We start from the raw sequence: 21,273 nt of genomic DNA on the forward strand, positions 1-21,273 counted from the left end.
CTGATCGTAGTCCAATGATAGTTTCTTAGTTTTTATTTGCTTCAAGACCATATTGGATTGACAAACACCTTAGCACTGGAAAATGTGGAAGGGGGGTGAATTGATTGGTTTTAATGCAGAATTTTGAGTCACAAAGCAACAAGACAACACCTAGTAGTAGGTAAAGCCTAGGTGTTTGATGCCTCATAACATTTGACACCTGTTGATAACACCTTTGTATTTTGACTGCCTAAACTTGGTTTCCTACCCAGAAAGTGAAAGTTAACCACATTAGCACACTCAAGATATTTGGACTGTGATCTTCATTTGGGGCTTTTGCTCTATTCAGGGTGGAGCATATTTCCAGATTGAGATTAGCTGTTACTTAGCATGAATCTCATACTAGGCCTTTGAGTGCAGTAATTTATTTGACCCATTGATGGGTCTAGCACCAAGGTGTAGCATACAGAAGTTTCTCAGGCTGGGGTCAAATTGGACTTGAAGTCACAGCCACACCATTTTCCAGCCTTCAGCAGCACTGGATCCTTAACCCACTGAGCAAGGCCAGGATCCAGCCTGAATCCTTACGGATTCTAGTGGGATTCTTAACCTGCTGAGCCACAACAGGAACTTCCAAGCTCCTAAGGTTTTCTTCATGGTCCAGTTGACATTATGAGAGTGCCACACTTGTGTGACTGGCCAGCTGTTTAATTGCCTATATAATTTAAAGGAGATAATCATAAGGGCTTCGGGATAGAATGATCAGTGCTTTGTTAAAGTCCACACTAAGGATTTTTCTGACTTTAGTTTTAATATTTGGTCTGAGTTGTTGGCAAGTCACCCAGGAGAACACTTCAAATAGTTTGCTTCATGTCCTTGTTAAGGTGTAGAACATCTCTGAGGGCCCTCAAATTGGCATTGGAAGACTTAACTTCTTTCCTTTAAGGACTAGAAGAAAATGAAGCTGAAATTAGAATTGTCATGAAAGGATTCCTTTATAACTTTGTATATAATTTTAGTATCTTAATGCCCAGTTCACAGTATATATTCAGATGTTAGAGCCAAGGGGAACTAACATAGGTTAGCTACAGACTCCTCGTACACTGATAGCACCACCCCCTTGTGAGGTAGGCAGTAAATCTAGCAGTTGTCCTCAATTCCTTTATTTCCTCTCATACCCAGCATATCCACTGTCCCTATTGACCACTCTCAAGAAATGCCCCTGTCTTTCCATTGATAACTACCTCCTGGACAATTCTAACTGCCCCATGCCATCTCCCTCCTCTGGCTGCTCTTCTGCCCTACATAGAAGGTGGGTTGGTTGTCAGGTGGCCAGTCCAGTTGCTGCCATTTATGATCAGAAGGCAGTGTGAATCCTTACCCTGACTTGTGAGGCCCTAGGTGATTAATCTTGATTGAACTCTTGATATCTCTAGGTGTATAGATTTTAACCATATTTGCCTTTTTGTCCTACTTTGGAGGCTTGTAAACTGTTCCCTCTGGAATATCTTTGTGTCCTCTATTCCTAGTCCAAGTATTTTGTCCCATGTCAAACAGCTTCCCTGTAAGTAGTGCACAACATAAAGTATCCTATTGGTCTTTTTTTTCACAGCACTTTGAGTTTCCTGAGAACATTTATATTCCATGTTAGAAGCAGGCACCATAAGGAGCACACAGACTTGACTTTTGACTTCCGTATTCCCCCAAATAGTGAATGGATTAGTAACAGCCAGTGCCAGCACACTGTTCTCCCAGCACCTACCTTTGGTCACATACAAGTAGAAGAAGTCACAGTAGAAGATGGTTTGTACTACCCCAGACACCACTGCAATTTGGTCATAGAAATTCTCAGTCTGGTATCGCCTGATCCAGTTAGCCAGGTAGAGTGCCCGGTACAGCCCAAGAAAGAACAGGTAATGAGTAGTAATAGTCTCAGCCTCTCCTGTCTTGCTGATCATGAAGAGCTGGGGCAGGATGGCCACTGATTCCAGGTAGATAGAGAAAGTCCAGAGGATCTGAGCCAAAGAGATAAGTAGCCGGAGAAGACTGATCAACAAGGGCCCCACCTTTAGAATTTAATTACTAAAACAATGTTTATTGGGGGGAATACAGTGAGGCAAAAAAATGTTGACATTTTAAAATGTTTTGATCAGCATATTCTACCCTTTGTGAAAAAAAAAAAGATTCAGGCATACTGCATTTTTCACAACAGAATGAATGTTGCTATATAGTACATGGCTCCTTATTAACAGAATTCTATCACACAAACTCGTTGACTGAGGCTAGGGCTTCTCAATATACAGTCCAAGAACACTAACTAGTATTCGAATCTCCTGAGATGCTTGTTGCCCTAATGATTCTTGGGCCAGAATGAAGAACTGCTGAGTTGAAATCTGGGTCTGGACTGCTCCAGTATCCATTAATCGCTTATTGGACAGAAGGTCTCAGCCTTAAGTGGTGCTGTGATGTCTGCTTTGTTTTCAAACATGACTATTCAGATGTGCCTGTTTTCAGGAGAAGCATAGCTTGGCGTTCCCGTCGTGGCGCAGTGGTTAACGAATCCGACTAGGAACCATGAGGTTGTGGGTTCGGTCCCTGCCCTTGCTCAGTGGGTTAATGATCCGGCATTGCCGTGACCTGTGGTGTAGGTTGCAGACACGGCTCGGATCCCGCGTTGCTGTGGCTCTGGCATAGGCTGGCGGCTACAGCTCCGATTAAACCCCTAGCCTGGGAACCTCCATGTGCCGCAGGAGTGGCCCAAAGAAATAGCAAAAAAAAAAAAAAAAAAAAGCATAGCTTAGTGGCAATTTCCAAACAGAACAACAGTAACGGCCACGGTTGCCGCAGGCTAGCCCAGGCGTTACCAAGGGTCTGGAGGTGAGGATTTTAGGGAATGTGTTAGCCTTGGGGAATTAGTACTCTGGGTCCCTTCCCTTACCTCCAGGGGAGTGAAACTGTAGTTCTCAAGAAAGGAGAGGCCAATGACTGGGACCAGAAGAAACTCCAGGCGGAAGGTGTCATTCTCACTGTCAAACGTTTTCCGAAATTTCCCATAGATCATGTACACTGTGACATAGGCACAGAGGAGAAAAACCACCTAAAAAGAGAAAGACACATGGGAATCGATGAGTTCATTTCCCAACCTATTCGCTTGGACTTCAAAGTCACCCTGAGTTGGGACCTACCAAACCCAAGGGCTAATGCTCTTCCACCTTAAGGTGAAGTGCAATTTTCTTCAAATTGAATGTGAAATTTGCCATTTGTCTTGGGTCAGTGGCCTAGAATCCAAAGCTGATGGACTTGTAACTCCATGCTTCTAACTGGGACTTAAAATTGAGACATGAAGACTCAAAGGCGCCCAGGTGTCCTCTCCCTGTGGAGTATTGGGCAAAAAAACGGAATTGATCTTTACTGGGGGACTTAGCAGTGTCATTCAAGGGCTCTTTTAAAGCCTCAACTCCCTGGGTCTGTATCAGTGACTTGAGAGCATTCTTCCACAAAAGCTAACATTCTTTGATTCAGCTGATCGTCCATCCTTCAGAAAAGTGCTCTTTTTCTAATTATAGTAGCTGTCCTCCAGCATATAATGGTTTTATTATCTGGCCTCTAGCCTGGGCCAGAGGCTCTCAAACTTGAATGTGCATCAAAATCATACAGCCATCTGTCCCTGCCCTGCCCCTGCCCCCAGAGTTTTTGACTTAGTAGATCTGAGTGGGCCTGAGAATTTGCATTTCCAGCAAGTTCCTATGTGATACTACTGGTCACACTAAAGTTGGCAGAGCAGAACGTTAAAGGGCCTGCCATTGCAGCCCTGGACAACCCACTTCCAGATTTTGTTATGAGTGGGGTAAAAATAAATCCTTACCTTTTTTTTTTTTTTTTTTTTTTTGTCTTTTGTCCTTTTAGAGCCACACTGGGGCATATGGATGTTCCCAGGCTAGGGGTCGAATTGGAGCTGTTGCCGCCAGCCTAGGCCACAGCCATATCCTTAACAATGCCAGATCCTTAACCCACTGAGCAAGGTCAGGGATCAAACCTGCAACCTCATGGTTCCTAGTCAGATTTGTTTCCGCTGCGCCAGGACGGGAACTCAAAAATCCTTACCTTATTAAAGTAACTCTTATTTTAAGTTTCTGTTAACAGCATCCAAACGGTTAAATCCCAGTTTATTGACTCTGAAACCTGGGCTCCTTGCCTAAACTGTATTGGATGGTTGGTTAAAACCTCAGAGAATGCCTCACCCCAACATAACCACATAGCTAAGGCCCAGGACTGAGAGATACTAAGTTTCTCTTATAAAACAGGACCAAGCTTCAAAGCAACAGCTTCCCATCACAAAACTGAATCCAAACTTCACCTGCACCCTCTGCCCTCACCCAGACCTCTATCAGCATCCCCACCACCCCCTCTGTTAGGCACTGTGACCCATGGAGCTCCCACTGTGCCTGCCTTCTGTCCTTGGAATAAACCAAGCTTGTTCCTGTCCTGGGGGTCTTTGCACCAGCTATTTCTTCTGCTTGGAATGCTCTTTCTCTGATCTTCATTCCTTGTGTCACTCAGATTTCCACTTACATGTCACCTTTTTGGAGAGGCCCTTCCTAATCACACTCCTTGAATAGCTCCCTAGTCATTATCATGTAACCCTGTTCTCAAAACATTTTGGAGAGGAGTTGTCTGGTGGCCTAGCAGTTATGGATCCAGCACTGCCACGGCTCAGGTTCAATCACTGGCCCAGTGATTGAACATGCCTCAGTGTGCACCCCCCCCAAAAAAAGTGACATTTCTGCTAAGCCTGATAGAAAAAGGTGACACTGTCTTTTAAAAACAAAACCAAACAAAAAAACAGGGAGTTCCCATTATGGCTCAGTGGTAACAAACCCAACTAGTATCCATGAGGACTCGGGTTTGATCCCCAGCCTCACTCAGTGGGTTAAGGATCTGGCATTGCTGTGAGTTTCAATGTAGGTTGCAGAAACGGCTTGGATCTGGAGTTGCAATGTGGCTATGGTGTAGGCCAGCAGCTACAGATCCAATTTAACCCCTAGCCTGGGAACTTCCACATGCTGAGGGTGCAGCCCTAAAAAGACAAAAAAAAAAATCTAAAAAACCATTTTTTTTTGGAGTTCCCTGGTGGCCTAGTGGTTAAGGAGCCAGCATTGTCACAGCTGTGGCTCCCGTTACTACTCTGGTGTGGGTTTGATCCCTGACCCAGGAACGTAGGCATGGCCAAAAAAAAATTGTTTTTAATAACCGAAGGAAACATCATGCTATTTTAATTATTTTCATAGCCTTATCCCTAACCACAGTTATTTTTACGTGTTATTATCTGTCTCCCAGTTAGAATGCAGGTTCCTCGTTTTGTCTCCTTCAAGTGCCTGGCTTGATAAATATTTGTCAGATAAATGGACGAATAAGTTCTCTGAAAGCTCAGGATACGATGTTTGATTTTTTGCTTATTTTTTAACCATTGTAATGCTGACCTTTCTTGAGTTTTTAGTATATGACAGCTGTTGTGTATATTTATTACCTCATTTAATTTTCACAACAAAATCCTCTGAGGTAAGTACTACTATCTTCATTTTGCCGAGGAAACCAAGGTACACAAAGGCCAGAAGCTTTGCCCAAGCCCTGGTCCCACAGCTGCTAACAGCAAAGCCAGGATTCAAACCCAGGTCTGCCTGCTTCCACAGCCTGAGTCTCAATCGTACTGGCTCACCATCTGCGGGTGCTTGGCGGGTCCCCCTCAGATGGCAACCCATTCCTCTCACCTTCATTACTGTGTTGTAGATGGAGATGAAGGTGGTGAACAGGTCAAGGTACCTGGTGGTGAAGACGAGAGCGAAAAGGATCTGGCTCTTCCCGGAGATACCTGTGGCAAATGGGGACAGGAGGGAGACACTAAGCACACAGACTCCCAGGCTCATACACTCGTGAGCCCCAGAGCCTGAGCTAGAAAAGCCTAAAGAGCATCCAATCACACTTAATAACGCCACTCTGTCCAGGGACTGTCACCCTCCAAGGGTCAGGAAACATCCCTTCCCATTGGATCCCTGGAGTCTATTCCTCTCATTAGACTGTACTCTGTCACCCAGTCTCCAAATAAAGACACGAACACCGAGTTCCCAGGACCGCTGCGCGTGCTTGCTCTGGGGAGGGCGTGGGGGAGGTGGGAGCCAGGCTGGGGGGAGGGTGTCAAGGCTTTTCTTCGCTCCACCCCCAGAGTTCCACTGACAGTCCCCAAAGCTCCATCTTTTGGAGAACAACTCACTGATTCCACAAGGTGTTGATTCATCAGAGTCCGGAACAGACGGAGGGAGGCACAGGGCCAAGGGAGCTTTCTATCTTATTTTTCCAAAATTTAAAGATTAAAAAAGCTGGGGTTTTTTTCTAGTTATAAAAGTTATGGCTATTTTTACTCTTTGTAAAACAAAAGCCAGATAATACATAGAGATGTAAATACAAAAGCAGCAATCACCTGAATCCCAAAGCCTCCCTGTGCATCCTCCCAAATCTTTGTTGGCACACACGTACACAGGACACATGCGTGCACACGTACACACGACACATAAGCGCACACATGCACACATCAGGTTGACAAAACTGGGTTCGTACTTTCCATGCTATTTCCTCATCTGCTTTGATCTCTTCCTAAACTTTTTATTTTGAAATAATTTTAGGTTTACAGAGAAGTTGTAAAGTCGGTAGAGAGCTCCCAGACACCTTCCACCCAGCTTCTAGTGCTAACACCTTGCATAATCACAGAACAATTGCCAAAACTAAGAAGTGACATCTGTACAGCACTATTGACTAAACTGCAGACTTTATTCAGATTTCACCTTTTCCCACAGATGCCCTTTTTCTGTTTCAGGATCTAATCCAGGAATCGAAGCTGCATTTACCCATCATGCGCCTTAGTCAACTTTTGGCCACTTTTGATACATCACAGAGGTAGTTCCCGGGTGAGGCAAGCAGGTGCCTTGCCTCCCGTTTCTCTTGTCCCATTAAGCCCGCAGCAGTCTGGATACTTCACCAAACCACTCCCATGGGCCATGACGCCCACGTATCCGGATCCAAATGTCAACTCTGTCTTCACTCACCTGACTTCTTAAGAGCCGGCTGAGCACTCTGTCCATCCCCACCACAGCCTTCCCCAGGCTTCTGCGACTGTCCACACTGCCGGCTTCTCACTTCCACTGGGCACCCCTGTCCTCCTCGACACCTAATCCACAGAGGGCGACCTCTCTTCTCCTTCTGTCCCTTTGCCATCTCAGCCCGCACGAGGGACCCTCTAGCTCCAGACTCCCCTCGGATCTCTGACCCACATAATCCTGCCTGACTACACTCACCATCCCCTTCCAACCCCCTTCTCCTCCGGTCTTCTCTCCTTTATAAATGCCACCATCACCTGCTCTGTGCTCAAGCCAGAAAACCAAGAACTGTCCTTGAGCCTCTCACCTTTGTCATCCCAACCTCTGGATTTTACCCTGAATGTGACGGATCGCTCAGAGATTTGACACCGAGAAGTGACATTACCTGATTCAGGGTTTGACTCCTTTTTACACCTAAACTGGGTTTTTTACTCCCCCCCCCATCTTTTCCTCTTTTAGGACCGCACCCACGGCACATGGAGGTTCCCAGGCTAGGGGTCCAATCAGAGCTGTTGCTGCCGGCCTACACCACAGCCACAGCAACGCCAGATCTGAGCCGCATCTGTGACCTACACCACAGCTCAAGGCAACACCAGATCCTTAACCCACTGAGCGAGGCCAGGGATTGAACCTGCAACCTCATGATTTCTAGTCTGATTCATTTCTGCTGCGCCAAGTCGGGAACTCCCTAAACTGGGCCTTTTCTAACTACTTCTCTGGTCTGGGACATTTTGGGGAGGGGGACAATTTGAATGACCAAGGATAAACACCACTGGAGTCCCTAATATTCTGGAGAGGGCTGGTTCCTGTGCCGGCTCTCCCACCAGCACAGCAAGGCTGAGCTTCACACTCCTCATCTGTAAAATGGGGCGGGGCTGACATGAGGACTAAGTAGGATTCAGTGCAAACGTTAAGTGCCTCCTTGGGGGTCTGGCAGTGGGTGAAGGAGCTCCCTGGGGGAGGCGGTGGGGTCCAGGAGGCAACACTGACCCAGCTCAGGGCTCTGCTTGTTGTTGAACCCAGAGCCCTCGCAGGGGACTTGCCAGGGAGGCCCTCAGCCCCATTTGGGAGCGTCCAGGAGGAGCTCTGTCAGGGGACGCTTGGCTGTCCCTCACATGGCCTTTCCCCACCCCTCCCTTCTCTTCCCAACCCCTCCAGGCTCCCAGGCTCCAGTCACATTTTCCTTAGCGCTTTGGGAGCCCTGCCGGTCCAATGCAATGGTTTTCATATTCTTGAAAGCAATGAATAATTTCCACCAAAGCAGGCCACACATGGAGACGCCAGGATACAGAGGAGAACAGAAGCCAAAACCTGGCCAGAGTCCCTCAGACGTCCGTGGAGCACTTGTGGGACCCACTGACCAGGTGCAGCCCTCCTGCCATTTGACAGATGGGGAAACTGAGGCCCAAGATCACACAGTGAGTCAGAGGCGGAGTAAGGATGAAGGACCAGTCTCCTGCCTTCAGGGCTGGGTCACTGGGGTGTCACAGCCGGCTTTGCTCCCCAGGGCTGATGACCTGGCGTTCAGACCCCTCCCCTCCCCCGTTCTCAACCAGGCTGAGCCCTCTCTGTGCACACACAGGCCCCATCCCCCCTTTTCTTTCCCCACAGCACTTAGCATCTCTAACAAACCGTATCATTTACTCAGTTGCTACCACTGTTGCTTTTTGGCAATCTCCCACTAGCTAGATTCAGACCCACCAGGCCAGGATCTCTGCCTGGGTTGGCCAGGTATATGGCAGGTGCCTGGTACAACGCCTGGCAGAGCGGGTTGTGGAACGGCGCCCCCTCCTGGTCATGGTTGTTCACCCAGTCTAGGGCTTCCCGTGGCAGCAACAGGTCCAAGCTAGATTATTCCTCTCACTGGAGCCCCTGTCAGTGTTCCTGGCCCACTTCCCCCAAATGGAAACCAGAGTGCCAGTGACTGCCTATCTCCCCAGAGACCCCAAACCCGAAGGGCTTCCAGGTCTGTAATCACTCCCTCTGCAGTGACCCTCACATGAGCACCTCTCACCCCCACAGAAGCTGGCAGTCTCTGTGATGCTCTCTCTGCTTCCTCCATTAGCCGCTCCGCACAGCTTCCAGAGGCCCTTCTGAGGCCCCTCCCTGCTCCCAAACTTTCCATGGCTCCCCAGTCCCATCTCCCTAGCCTGACAGACAAGGCCCTTTCACATCTGACTACCCACCCCTTGGACTCATCTCCCTCCTGGGCTACCCCCAAATCGGCTGCTCACCATTCCCGAGACATACATGCCCTCACACACCTTCCCTGAGTGACACCCTGCCTGTCTTCCAGGACTCAGCACAGAGCCGCTCCCTCCATGAAGCCTTCAGGAGTCCACTCTCAGCCTCCTTGGCCCCCACGAGGAGCCCATGCGCGTCTCTGTATCCCCTCACCCCAGTGCCAAGCGCAGGGCAGGCGCCTCCAGGACACCAGTGGACAGAGATGGCTGCAGGCGGCTCCAGCGGCTTCTTCATGCACTGAGTCTGTGTGGTCACCACAGTCCAGGCCTGAAAGTTCTCCAAGCCTCCATCAGGGCAGCCAGACTACTGGACAAAAGGGGGACCCCTCCCACCCTCCCTGGGCTTCTGCTCATGGGCAGCTCCGTGCCCCTCCTGCCACATCACAGCCGCCTGTGGCACAGGCAGGGGAGGAAAGAGGGCCTACCTAGCCTATGGGGCAGAGGAGGTGGGGGGGGGGTTGGGAAAGAGAAGACCTTGAGAGTTTGGAGCCACTTCCTGTGTGTACACCTCCCCACCCCCCCACCTCCTGTTCCCCATCCTCCTGCCTGAGTGAGGTTAGACGGAACAATGGGACCCAAAGGGTGCTGCTCCTGGGCAGCAAAGGGGGTCCCTTCCTCTTCCAACTAGCAGTGGCAATGCCAAGCAGGGGCGGGAGGCGGGGAGGGTCAATGGAAGCACAAGCCCAGCCTCCCTCCATAATCTCCACGGGTCCTTCTTCTTTGATGTGGTGTGACTCTAAGTTTTCTTTGGAAGCTGAGCTGTGCAAAAACAGCTTCCAGCTCCCCCAAGCCGAAGTCCCCACCCTGAACAGACATTCAGGAGCCCCTCGTCAAGCCCCGCTGCCGCAGCGTAGGGCTGGCACCTCTGCCCCCGGCCCCACACCGCCCGCCCCAGGCGCCCCTCACCCGTGCAGCACTTGGACCTCCAGATCTTCCCCAGAAGCAAGATCATGGCCAGGAGGTGGCTCAGGTCGCCGAGGATACGGAACACGTTCATGGTCCGGTCCGCGCGCAGCCAACTCCTGGGAAACTTTCTGGCGGGCGAGGCGGCTGCCACGTCCCCGGCCCCGGGCTCTGGGTCCCGCGCCCCTGCCCGCGCCCCCGAGCTCCGCGCTCCCGGGCGCCGCCGCTCCACCAGCGCGCTCTCGGCCGGGCGGTGACGTGGCCAGACCGGCCGCCGCGCCTGGGAGCCAGGAAGCGGCGCCGCCCGAGATCCCGAGATCCCGCCCCCCGTCCAGCCCAGCGCCGAGGCTCCCGGGCGGGCACCGCTCGGCCGGCCATCGGCCTTCCGGCTGGGGCCCGCTACCCGCCGCCCGGGCCGCTCAGTGCCCGCAGGGTGCTCGCCCCGTCCCGCCGCGCCCCGCCGGTGTCCGGAGAAGGGTCCACAGAGGAGTGCCGGGGGCGGGGGGGGGGGTGCTCTCGCACGTGACCCTGGGCAAGCCACGGGGATCCTCTCTCTGCCTCAGTTCCCTCGTCTGTAGCCAGGGCTAGTAAGGCCAGTGTTGGGGTGAAGCTGGGTCCCTCGTGCCACTGCTTGGCACGAAGCTTGGCAGTTTAGAAGCCTCCCATAAACGGTGACCTCCTGCTATTGTCATCATCATTCTGGGGTTTGAACTCTTCCCTTCTTGGGTGAGAAGAGCTGGAGCCAGAATCCCTACGCTCTCACCTGTTAATTTGAATAGCTGCCTTGTCCCCTCCTGACCTGTTGGACAGTGGTAACCAAACACTCAGGTTGGGAGTCAGGCTGACCTTCGTGTGTGTGTGTGTGTGTGTGTGTGTGTGTGTGTGTGTGTGTGTGTGTGTGTGTGTGTGTGTCTTTTTAGGGCCGCACCCGCTGCATATGGAGGTTCCCAGGCTAGGGGTCGAATGGGAGCTACAGCTGCTGGCCTACACCACAGCCATAGCAACGCCAGATCCGAGCCACATCTGTGACCTACACCACACCTCACAGCAACGCTGGATCTGTAACCCACTGAGCGAGGCCAGGAAATCAAACTGGAAACCTCATGGTTCCTCGTCGGATTCATTTCCACTGCGCCACGAGGGGAACGCCAAGCCTTCCTCTCTTGGCCTCAGTGTTGCATCTGTAAAATGGCGTTACTGTGGGTATGGAAGAGGTCAAGCCTATCACGGAGATCCAAGGCCCTCACTGAGTGTCACTCCCTCTTCCTGCTGTGACAAGATATTAAACAGAAGCAAAGGCCAGGAAAGACTCCAAAGGGCTGTGGGATGTCGGCCAGCAAGTTGGGAGGCAGGAAGGGTGAAGGACTAATCATGGTCAGGAGTCCTTTCAGTGCTGTGTGGCCTAAGGAGGTCAGCCACCCTCTCTGGGCCTTGGTATCTGCATCTGTAGGACTGGAGTGCATATGCTAAGGGCCTTTACCGCCACCCTCCTTTGGCCCCTGTAACCCCTTCTCCCACTCAGCACCTTTATCTCTCCCCAAATTACTGGCCTCCCCCCACCCCCAGCACAGATAGCCAGAGAGGCTTTGCCATGATAAAAACCCATCACCCCTCTATTCGTGACCCTTTCATGGCCCCCTCACCATGAGTCGTACGGCAAGGCTGTACTTTGAGGCTCAAAATATGGTCCAAGGACCAGCAGCATCTGTATCACCTGCTGGAAATGCGGACTCTTGCGTCCCGCCCCAGACCAAGTGGACCAGAATCTATCTGCTCTGCTGTTAAACAAGATCCGTGGGTGCTTTGTGTGCACACGAAAGGTTGAGATCTAAGTGAAACTAAAAGGGAGGTACTGTTGTTATTCTCATTCCACACTGGGAAAACTGAGACACAGAGAGGTTAAGTCATTTGCTTAGAGTCGCACAGACGCTAAATAGTGGAACCTGGACTCCAGCATACAGTCTGACTCCAGGGCTCATGCAATTAAATCATTACATTACACTGTAGGTTGTCATGGGAGGTGATGAGCTCCCTGTCATGAGAGACAGGTAAGCAGGGGGTGGGTGCCCATTTGTTAGGTATGCTGCAGTGGGGACTGTTGCCCTGGCAGAGAGGTTTGGGATAACAGCCATCAAGTACTAAGCATCTCCTGGGTGCCAGGCATGGGCCAGGCCTCAACAGTCACGCTCCGAAGCAGACTCAAAATCCTCACTTTGCAGGTAAAGCTTATTGAAGTCAGGGAGGTGAGATGTGGGGTCCAAGTTCCTCTGGGAGGAAGAGCCAGGCATTCATCCCAGGGCTGTGACAGGTTCTGAATGGGCCGCTGGGTTCTCTCCTCTCCCCACCCCCACCCCCACCCCCTCCCCTGCCCAGATGCTTCCTCTCCAGTCGGTGCCCAGAGAAGGCGGTGGCTATTTAAATCCCTCAGGTGTGGCTACGGTTCTCTCTGCCCAACCAGCTGGCATCTCCTTCTCAGCGCCCACCTCCTCCCCAAGCCAGGGAAAAGCACGTGCATTTGCCATTTGGTGAAACATCTGTCCTCCCGAGAAGCAGCCCCAACTGCCAGCGGGGGCTTGGAACAAGGCTAGAATCGTCCTCTTCTATTTCTTCAGGGGGGACCACGGGGGGACTGGGCCAGGCCAGGGGAGGTCTGAGAAGTGACCACCATGGTGGTGGAGTGGGAAGAACCCAGGCTGAGTAGCCCCGGGGCCAAGGGGTCTCATCCTGCAGCCTTCTAGTGTAGCCTTAAGCCTGCCATGTCCCTTCCTTGGGCCTCAGCTTTCCCATCTGTTAATGGGGATAATGAAGTTAGCAGTATTGCGACCGGCTCCTTGGTCCTCCCTGCATCTAGCCTTCCCAATCCCCCTCTGAAGCTGATCATCGTTATGTCTCAGGAGAGGAAGAGACACCCCCACTTTACAGATGAGAAAATTGAGGCTCAAACTTGTCCTCTTGCTTCCCCAAGTCGCATAGACCTCTTCTCCCCCAGGTTCTACCACTTTGTCCTTAGCAGTCAGCCCTGCCTTTTTCGTACCTCCCTTATCTTCAGGGTGGAGTGTTTTCCAAAGCTTCCCATGAAGAAGAGGGAAAAAATCCCCTACTTATTTTACCCCGCTGGCTCTAGCCCATGTCACCACTCTGGCCACCTGCACCGTCAGGCCTGTCTTTCCCAGATGCTGGGTGGTTCCAGGCAAGTCCCTCACCACTCTAAGCCTCGCTTTCCTGACACCTGCAATCTGCCTGCTGTAGACGTGCAATTGAGGGGAAGCCAAGAGGGGTGTTTTCTTCAGCTCAAAGGGCAAGTTTTCTTTTCCCTCACAAATTGTATGTTCAGTGTCAGATTTACGGGAGAGAGAATGGGGGAGCTGCTTAATTACAGGGAAAATGTACGCTCAGCCTTTTTTTTTTTTCCCCTCCCCGGACCTATAGCCCTTTGTTATATTTCACCACTGTAGTGACAATGCTGCCAACTGTGTGGAAGGAAGGTGTGGCCGTAACGTGAAAGTCACGATCCTCAGGACATCTCATCACCTCATCAGCTGCCTCTGGCCAGGCAGGGCCCTGAAGGAAAGGGGAGCTAGGGGCCCCGGTTCCTGGGACTCCCTTGGGGTCCCTAGGGCCTGTTATGGCTTTTTCTGGTCTTGGCTAGTGGATGCTCCCCCGTGGAAGGAATGAACTCTTCCCAGACAGCCCCGAAGTCCTGCCTCGGAGACACGGACGAGTCCATTCCCCAACAGAATGGGGCTGGGCTGAGGGCGACATTCCTGTGGTCTGAACCCAGGTGTTCTGGAAGCTCCTCCCACTCCACCTCACTCAATATATTTTGAGCGACCTGCAGCAGGGCCCAGTGCAGGCCTCGTTCTTACAGAGCAGAAGATCAAGTTTCCAAAACCTCTCCTCAACGTTCAGTTCCAAGCACATTTATTGAAGACCAACTGTGTGCCAGGAGCCTTGCAGGTTTTGAACACAGGTGTTGACTTGAGGAGCCCTTGGGGCAACATGGGAAGCGGGTGCCTGTGCAAGGATTGGATATGAGGCAGAAGAGAGCCTAATTACTCTGGGCTTGGCGGGAGTCAGGAGGGAGAATTGCAGTTGGGAAGGCTTCAGAGGATGCCAGAGTGGGCTTTGAAGGATGAATAGGAGCTTGCCTCAAAGACAAAACCTGGGTGAAGGGAGTAGAGTCCCAAGTAGAAGAAACTTCTTGTGCAATGGCAAGTGTATATAATATGACTCGCTCTCCCAGCGCATTTTATTTGTACGACTCTCTCTCTCTCTCTCAGCCACACCTGCGGCATGTGGAAGTTCCTGGGCCAGGAATCAAATCCGCGCTGTAGTCGCGACCTGCCACAGCTGCAGCAAAGCAGGATCCTTAACCTGCTATGCCTCGGGGGAATTTCCTGTACGACTCTTAAAAGAGGCCAAGGAGGAGTTCCCTAGTGGCCTAGCAGTTAAGGATTCAGTGTTGTCACTGCTGTGGTTCAGGCTCCATCTCTCGCCCCAAGAACTTCCTCATGCCAGGGCATTGCAAGGGGAAGGAAAAAAAAAAAAAAAAAAAAAAAGCCAAGGAATGGAATAAAAGAGGGAGGGGGAAAGGATGAATGTTCAAGGCTCAAGCTCCACCACATATGAACGTTTCGAATTGGGTAGTTTATTTAATCTCTCCGTCATGGTGTTCTCATCAGTAATTTGACTATAAACCAAGTAGTGACTTCACAGAGTAGATATCAGGGTCAAAGTTAGCTAAGTCTCTAAAGCGCTTTACAAGGAGTAAACTACGAAACAAACATCGGTCTCTTTGCTCCTCTTTACAGGACACCGGGACCCAATGAGGCTAAGCAGAGCGGGGAGAAAACAGAAATTGCATGTGCTCAGAAGGCAATCATTCCCTCTCCGCTTTATTCCCCGAGAAATGCAAAAAAGAGAATTATTTTTAACCTCTCGGCCAGAAGAAGCCTTCTAAGGTAAGGGCGCTGGAAGTGTTCTGTATCTAGATCCGAGTAGTGGATACATGGGTTTTGCAAAAAAAAATTTGTAAAAATTCATCGAGCTGTACTCTTTAAGATGTATGTACTACTGTTTGTTCGTTACAGCTCAATTAAAAGAAGAAAGAAAAAAATTAAAACAAACAAACAAACAAAAAAAAAACACCCTGGCTGCGATGCCCCCTTCCCTCGCTTCTGGTGACAGGTGTCTTTCTGAGACTCCGAAGACCAGTCTCCACGCGCCGGGCACAGGCACAGCGCCCTGCGCCGGGAGTCGTGCGCCTCGCGCCGGGGCCGTAGCTAGGTTCCCAAGGCAACCGCAAGCCGCTCGCCGCGTCTCGGGAGTGACGAGGCGCCAGCGAAGCCCCGGATCCCGGACGACCGAACCGGAGCCATGGAGAGAGACTGGAGAGAGAGGGCAGCTGGCCAAGTGCAGAGGGGAGCGACTCCGCGCCCTTTGTCCTTGCGCTGGCATTCCGAGGGCATCCGGCAAGCTCCCCTCCCCAGCCCTGACTGTAGCCCTAAACTGCTGCTTGAATATACTGCTGGGGATTCACTCTCGGTTTTCCAGGTGGGGAGATGGAGGGCTTGGCTACTCCCCAGTAGCATAGGGCAAATCAGGGGCAAAACCGAGGTTTGCACCCTAGCGGCCTGCTTTCCCTCTTGTGCCTTACAGCCAAGTGGAAGGCACATGGGGCGGTATACTGACACCTCCTGGGGGGTCTGGTTCCAGCTCTGCCAGTGACTGGCTCAGTGGTCTTCCAGTGCCTTTTCCTGTCTGGGTCTCAGAAATGGGGATGATACCACCAATAGCTCAAAGTAGCTGTGATCAAGTATGTGAAGTAACGGGGGTAAAAGTGACTTATAAGCTGTAAAATGCTTTGCACGTGTCCGGGATCACCACGTTGCTAACCTGCTCATCCTCATCACCGCCCCCAGCCCCAGCTGCCGCCTTGGTGACAACCAGCTGCATGGTGAACCTGGGCTCAGAACTCTCCATGCCCAGAGGTTTCCAGGCTGCAGGTGAGAGTTCCCTGCCCCCGTTTTCTGCTTCCTAAGGAATGTGCTCAGGGCAGATCTCCCAGGCACCGGGAACCCTTTGGTCCCCAGACCACCCATTCAGAAGGGTTCACAGAGACAGCACCCTCCACCCACCCTCCTAAACTTCCACCTCGTGGCTGGATCACAGGGGTTTGCCACTAAGCGAGGCTGTCCGGTGGTCCTGGGACATGTTTCTTGGACAGAGCCCATGGGTAACACCACTCAAAGCCCTTTGAATGCCACATACTGGGTATATGTGGACAGTTGTGTGTTCATGTGCCATGAGGCTATACATACACTGGCGTATGTGTGTGTTTACACATGTGCCGGCCATCCCTATGTTGGGGTGTGTGTGTATGTCCTTGGGGTGCGTGTATGTAAATGTGTGTATTTATGGCTGTGTGGTATGTGCCTGCAGGTGTATGTTGTGTATTTGTGGCATATGTGTTTACCCATGCATCTATTTGTGTCTTTGTGTATATGCATATTTAGGTGGACATTTGTGGGTCTGTACTTGTGGTGTGCATGAGTGAGTGTGTAAAACTGTGAGGTCTGTGACTGTGCAATGTGGGAGTGCACTGGGGGTCCTGGATGTAGGGACTCCTTCTTCCCTCATCTCTTTTCATCTGGGTGACCTTCTCCCAGACAAGGACTGTGGCTGAGGCCACAGGCACGCTGTGGCTCGCTCCTGCCCCTCTGCAGACCTGTGGCTGCCCAGGTCTGTGGATGCCTGGGTCACTGGCCGGTGTGGGCATGCGGGGCGGGGGGGGTGGGCAAGGGTGGGTGGGTGAACCTGGAACCCGGGCTCATGTGTCACCCCCTCTCTGCCTGGCCTCCTCCCCTCCCCACAGCAGGAGCAGCAGCGGGAAAGGTTGGCGGAGGGGGGCTATTTTGGGAGCGTCTCCTTAGCAACAGCTGCCACGGCCGTCTGTGGCGGTTTTTCTATAGGTGCTAAAATATTCCACCCTGGTGACTACTGAGTGCTGGGGGGGGGGGGGTGGGCGAGGGTGGGAGCAGAGGGCGGGAGAGACCCCCTAGAGTGCTCTGTCCCCAGGGCACAGCCTGCTAGGATGGGTCCTCTGGACCTCTGATACCCCTCTCCCCACCTCTGGTCCTCACCCCTCAGGGCTGGTGGGACCTCAGAGCTCTGAGGCAGGCCAGCTGTGTCCTGGTCTGATTTCTCATCTAAGCAGCTGGGCTGCCTCAGTGTGCCCCATCTGTAAAATGGGCTTGTCTGACTTTAAGGAGCTCACTAGGCCAAATACCTCTGGACTCTGTGACTCTGGCATCTTAAGGTAGACTTCCCCCCACTTCTCAGCTGTCCCACCCATCTGTCCCACCCATCCCTCTCCCCTCCAGGCCTCCTAGCCCTTTACACCAGCTCACGGGGCCCCTTCAGGACCAGGGAGGCCTGACTGGGCTCCCAGAGTGAGCCAGTGAGTGAGCGCCCTGCTGGCCTGGGATGACCTTTCCCCAGAAACTAGGAGCGGGTTCAAATCGTGGCTCAGATCCTTGCTTATGCCCTCAGTGACCCCAGGCAAGGCTCTTCCTTATCCCTGTCTCAGTTCAGGTTCCTCACCTGGAAACTAGGGATAGACAGTCAGGGTCTCTGCCTCAGTGAGTTGTTGTGAGGGGCAAACAGGAGGAATGGAGAACGGGCCGGAGGCTTTAGCAAAACCTACAGATGGACGCCAGTTTTCACTATGGTTCCCATCAAACTTCAGAGCAGATCTCACCCTTGCAAAGAGTTCTTCCAGGCCCCCCGGGCCATGCCACATGCCTCAGCTTCCCTGCTGGTAACAAAGGCCTGTGTCACAGGGCTCCTGTAAGGGCGAAACGAGACTCTGCCCGTGAAGGCCTGAGTAGTGCTGGCCGCTGTGACGCCAGGCACTCCAGCGATGTCTCTTCTCCCTCCATCCGGGGGGTGCTTCTGTGTTAGATGATGACAAAGTCTATTTGCCCTTTGGGGACCCAGGCCAGATTATCCCATGACAGATGAGGCCTGTGAGGTCCAGCAAGGACAAGGAGCTTGCCCAGGGTCACCCAGTTCTGACACCCAAACCTGCCACTCCCACCCCTGCAACCTTTGCATACCTGTCTCACAGGCCTTCCCACCCCCTCCCCACCCCGCCCCGCACACAGCGAGGAGCTACTGGAACATGGCAGATCCTTCCATTAGTCTTTCATCATCCTTGGAACAGCCCCTTAAAGTGGACGTGATCCTCCCCACTTTACATATGAGGAAACTGAGGCCCAGAGAGGAGAGGTGAGCTGTCCAGAGTCACACAGGATTGGAGGGTGACTTTTTTTTCCAGTGGTCTGTGAAGTTCTCCCTGACTGGAGCTGCCCTTTCTGCCTCTCCTCCCTTTCTCCCAGTCTGCTCTCAGCCGCCACAGGACTCTCCTTATAGGAGATGAGCCACAGAGGCCGCCAGGCCCAGCAAGGTGATCATTATTGGATGTTTCGATGTTTCCTCTCAACCCCTGTGGTGTCACAGCTGCCCCCCCCAAGTCACTGCCCCTGAGCCCGCCCCCCCCCAGCCGCTCTTTCCTGAAACTGGTACCCAGTGACCAGGCATTGGGTTTGATCCCACAGAAACAGATGCTCTGGGTCTAAAGACACCCCTGTATCCATCTCTCCCTTCTTCCTGCCCTTTCTCCTTCCTCTGCACCCCCCACACCCTCAGGGCAGCCACCGGGCCAGGTCTCTGGCCAGGGGAAGAGACCACAGGACATTTGCCTCACCTGCATCCGCCCACTTCCAATTCAGGGAAAGGTGTGATAAGCAAGAGGCATACACCACAGCTGACCCCGCCTTCAGACTGTTAAGTTCTCCCGGCCATTCACACACCAAAGACTCCTCCCAGGGAACATCAGTCCTGGTTGCCCGCCCACGAGGGCACAGCAGGGTAATGAGGAAGCTGGGCAGGGAATGGGGCATGCGCCTTGAAGCTCTGCAGTGTCGAGGGGAGGACTGAGAAGGGATAGTCACGTTTACTGAGCACCTGCTATGAACTGTGCATTTCTTGTGCATCGACCTCCTGTGAGGGGAGGGACTGTGAGGGTCCTGGTTTTATTTTATTTTATTTATTTTACCATGCCTGTGGCATGTGGAAGTTGCCAGGCCAGGGACTGAACCCATGCCACAGTAGTGACCTGAGCTGCTGCAGCGACAACGCTGGATCTTTAACGCGTTGCACCACAAGGGAACTCCAGGGTCTTAATATTATAAACAGGTTCAATAAAATATCTGCTCAAGGTCATGCAGCTCCTAAGTGCTGTAGCTGAGGTTGGCCTGACTCCCAAGCCCACCTAACAAGAACTAAACTTGTGGAGTTCCCGTCGTGGCGCAGTGGTTAACGAATCCGACTAGGAACCATGAGGTTGCGGGTTCGGTCCCTGCCCTTGCTCAGTGGGTTATTGATCCGGCGTTGCCGTGAGCTGTGGTGTAGGTTGCAGATGCAGCTCGGATCCTGCGTTGCTGTGGCTCTGGCTGTTGCTGTGGCTACAGCTCCGATTAGACCCCTAGCCTGGGAACCCCCATATGCCGTGGGAGCGGCCCAAAGAAATAGCAAAAAGACAAAAAAAAAAAAAAAAAAAAAAAAAAAAGAACTAAACTTGTGGCCGGTGCTGGATGAATGAATGAGGAGGTGATGGATGACTTCTGCTAAGGGCAGCAGGAGGCCTTCCTAGGGGAGGTGGCGTGGAGGCTGGACTTGGGAAACAGCAGGAATTCTTAGAGCAGAGAAGCAGGAAGGGCATTTAAGGCAGGAAGAATAGCATGTGCAAAGGCAGAGAGGTGTGGAAGCATCTGGTGTGTTCGGGAATCTGTAGGCATCGTGGTGTATGTGTGGGTATATGGGGTGTGAGATAAGGTGGGACCTGACTGTACATCACACTGAGGAGTTGGGACGCAATCCTTTTAGGAGGGGAGGGACTGTGGGGATTGGGAACAGTCATGATGGTTCAAGTGTGGTGGTTCCTGTGCCTGCGGCAACTTCAGAGGGTCAGCTTGAAGGATGAGCTGGAGATTTTATGTTCAGTAAATTCTCGGTCCGGCTTGGAGTGCCCCAATCTCCCTCACTTAACTGGGGCCAGTCAGAGATGGCCAGGCTCCCAGGGAAGTCCTTCTGGCTATCTAACTGCAGGTATTCGTTCATCCTCGCACCCTACATCCTCTAACCTCCTGCATCCTCAGAGTGAGGTGGCAGGAATGGCCACGGGAGTGGCTGGCTCGCCAGGGGCTGTGAGGAGCTGGGGCTTTCTCCCCACAGTCCAGACTGGTGTGGGGTCCAGACCGGTGCGCCCCCAAGATGAGAAGGAAACGGGCGAGATCCTCCCTATAAAGACATTTTGGGGTGATGGGGACGCAGAGAAGGAAAAACTGTGGTTTGGCCCGGCTCTGCCACCTCTGGGTGACCTTGGGCAAACTTATGACCCTTTCTGATACTCAGTTTCCCAGTCTGTCAAACGGGGCGGTGCTGCCCAGCGGATGGTGAGGGTCCCTCCAGGAGGGTTACACCTCCGGCTCCCGGGGGCGGGGTGCGTAGGGTCCTTAATGGCCAGTCCTGCAGGAGGGGAAGGGAACCGCCGAGGGGAGTGGCCCGCAGCCGAGGAACCGGGTACCGACCCTATCCCACCCACTCCCTTCCCGGCGCGGAGGAACCCTCTCCACCTGCCCCTGGGGGGCGAGAAAACCTGGGAGCGGATTCTCGGAGCGGGTTCTGGGCGGAGTGCTCCTGGAGGGAGGAGGAAAACCCGGGCAGGATCTGGGACAGGAGCGGCCCCCGCGGCCCCCAGCCCCTGCCCGGCCCGGCGCTGCCCGCGGGTGGGAGGGGGTGTGATGCCGGGCTAGGCTGAGGGGACGGGCCGGGGCCGGGTCCCCCGGGCCGCCCGGGGCTCCGGGGCTGGGGTGGGGGGGCGCGGCCTCCGCAGCGGGGCGCGGGTCACGTGTGAGGAGGGGCGAAAGTCTCGCAAA

At 52.7% G+C, this 21,273-nt stretch overlaps 1 protein-coding gene across 1 annotated transcript; it reads right to left on the minus strand.

Moving 5' to 3' along the window:
- Positions 1 to 18: 18 nt before the first annotated feature.
- Positions 19 to 10,539, minus strand: KDELR3 (KDEL endoplasmic reticulum protein retention receptor 3). Its single transcript, NM_001244970.1, is given in 5 exon segments — positions 19 to 927; positions 1,742 to 1,994; positions 2,918 to 3,076; positions 5,748 to 5,848; positions 10,277 to 10,539. Coding segments are annotated over 5 exon segments (645 nt in total). The 5' UTR covers positions 10,368 to 10,539; the 3' UTR covers positions 19 to 886.
- Positions 10,540 to 21,273: the final 10,734 nt, after the last annotated feature.

The sequence above is a fragment of the Sus scrofa genome, chromosome 5 (assembly GCF_054392235.1).
Source record: "Sus scrofa isolate SSC_HxYL_T2T_F1_AM1 chromosome 5, Sscrofa_HxYL_maternal_Yorkshire_Landrace_v2.0, whole genome shotgun sequence".
NCBI classification, from domain to species: domain Eukaryota; kingdom Metazoa; phylum Chordata; class Mammalia; order Artiodactyla; family Suidae; genus Sus; species Sus scrofa.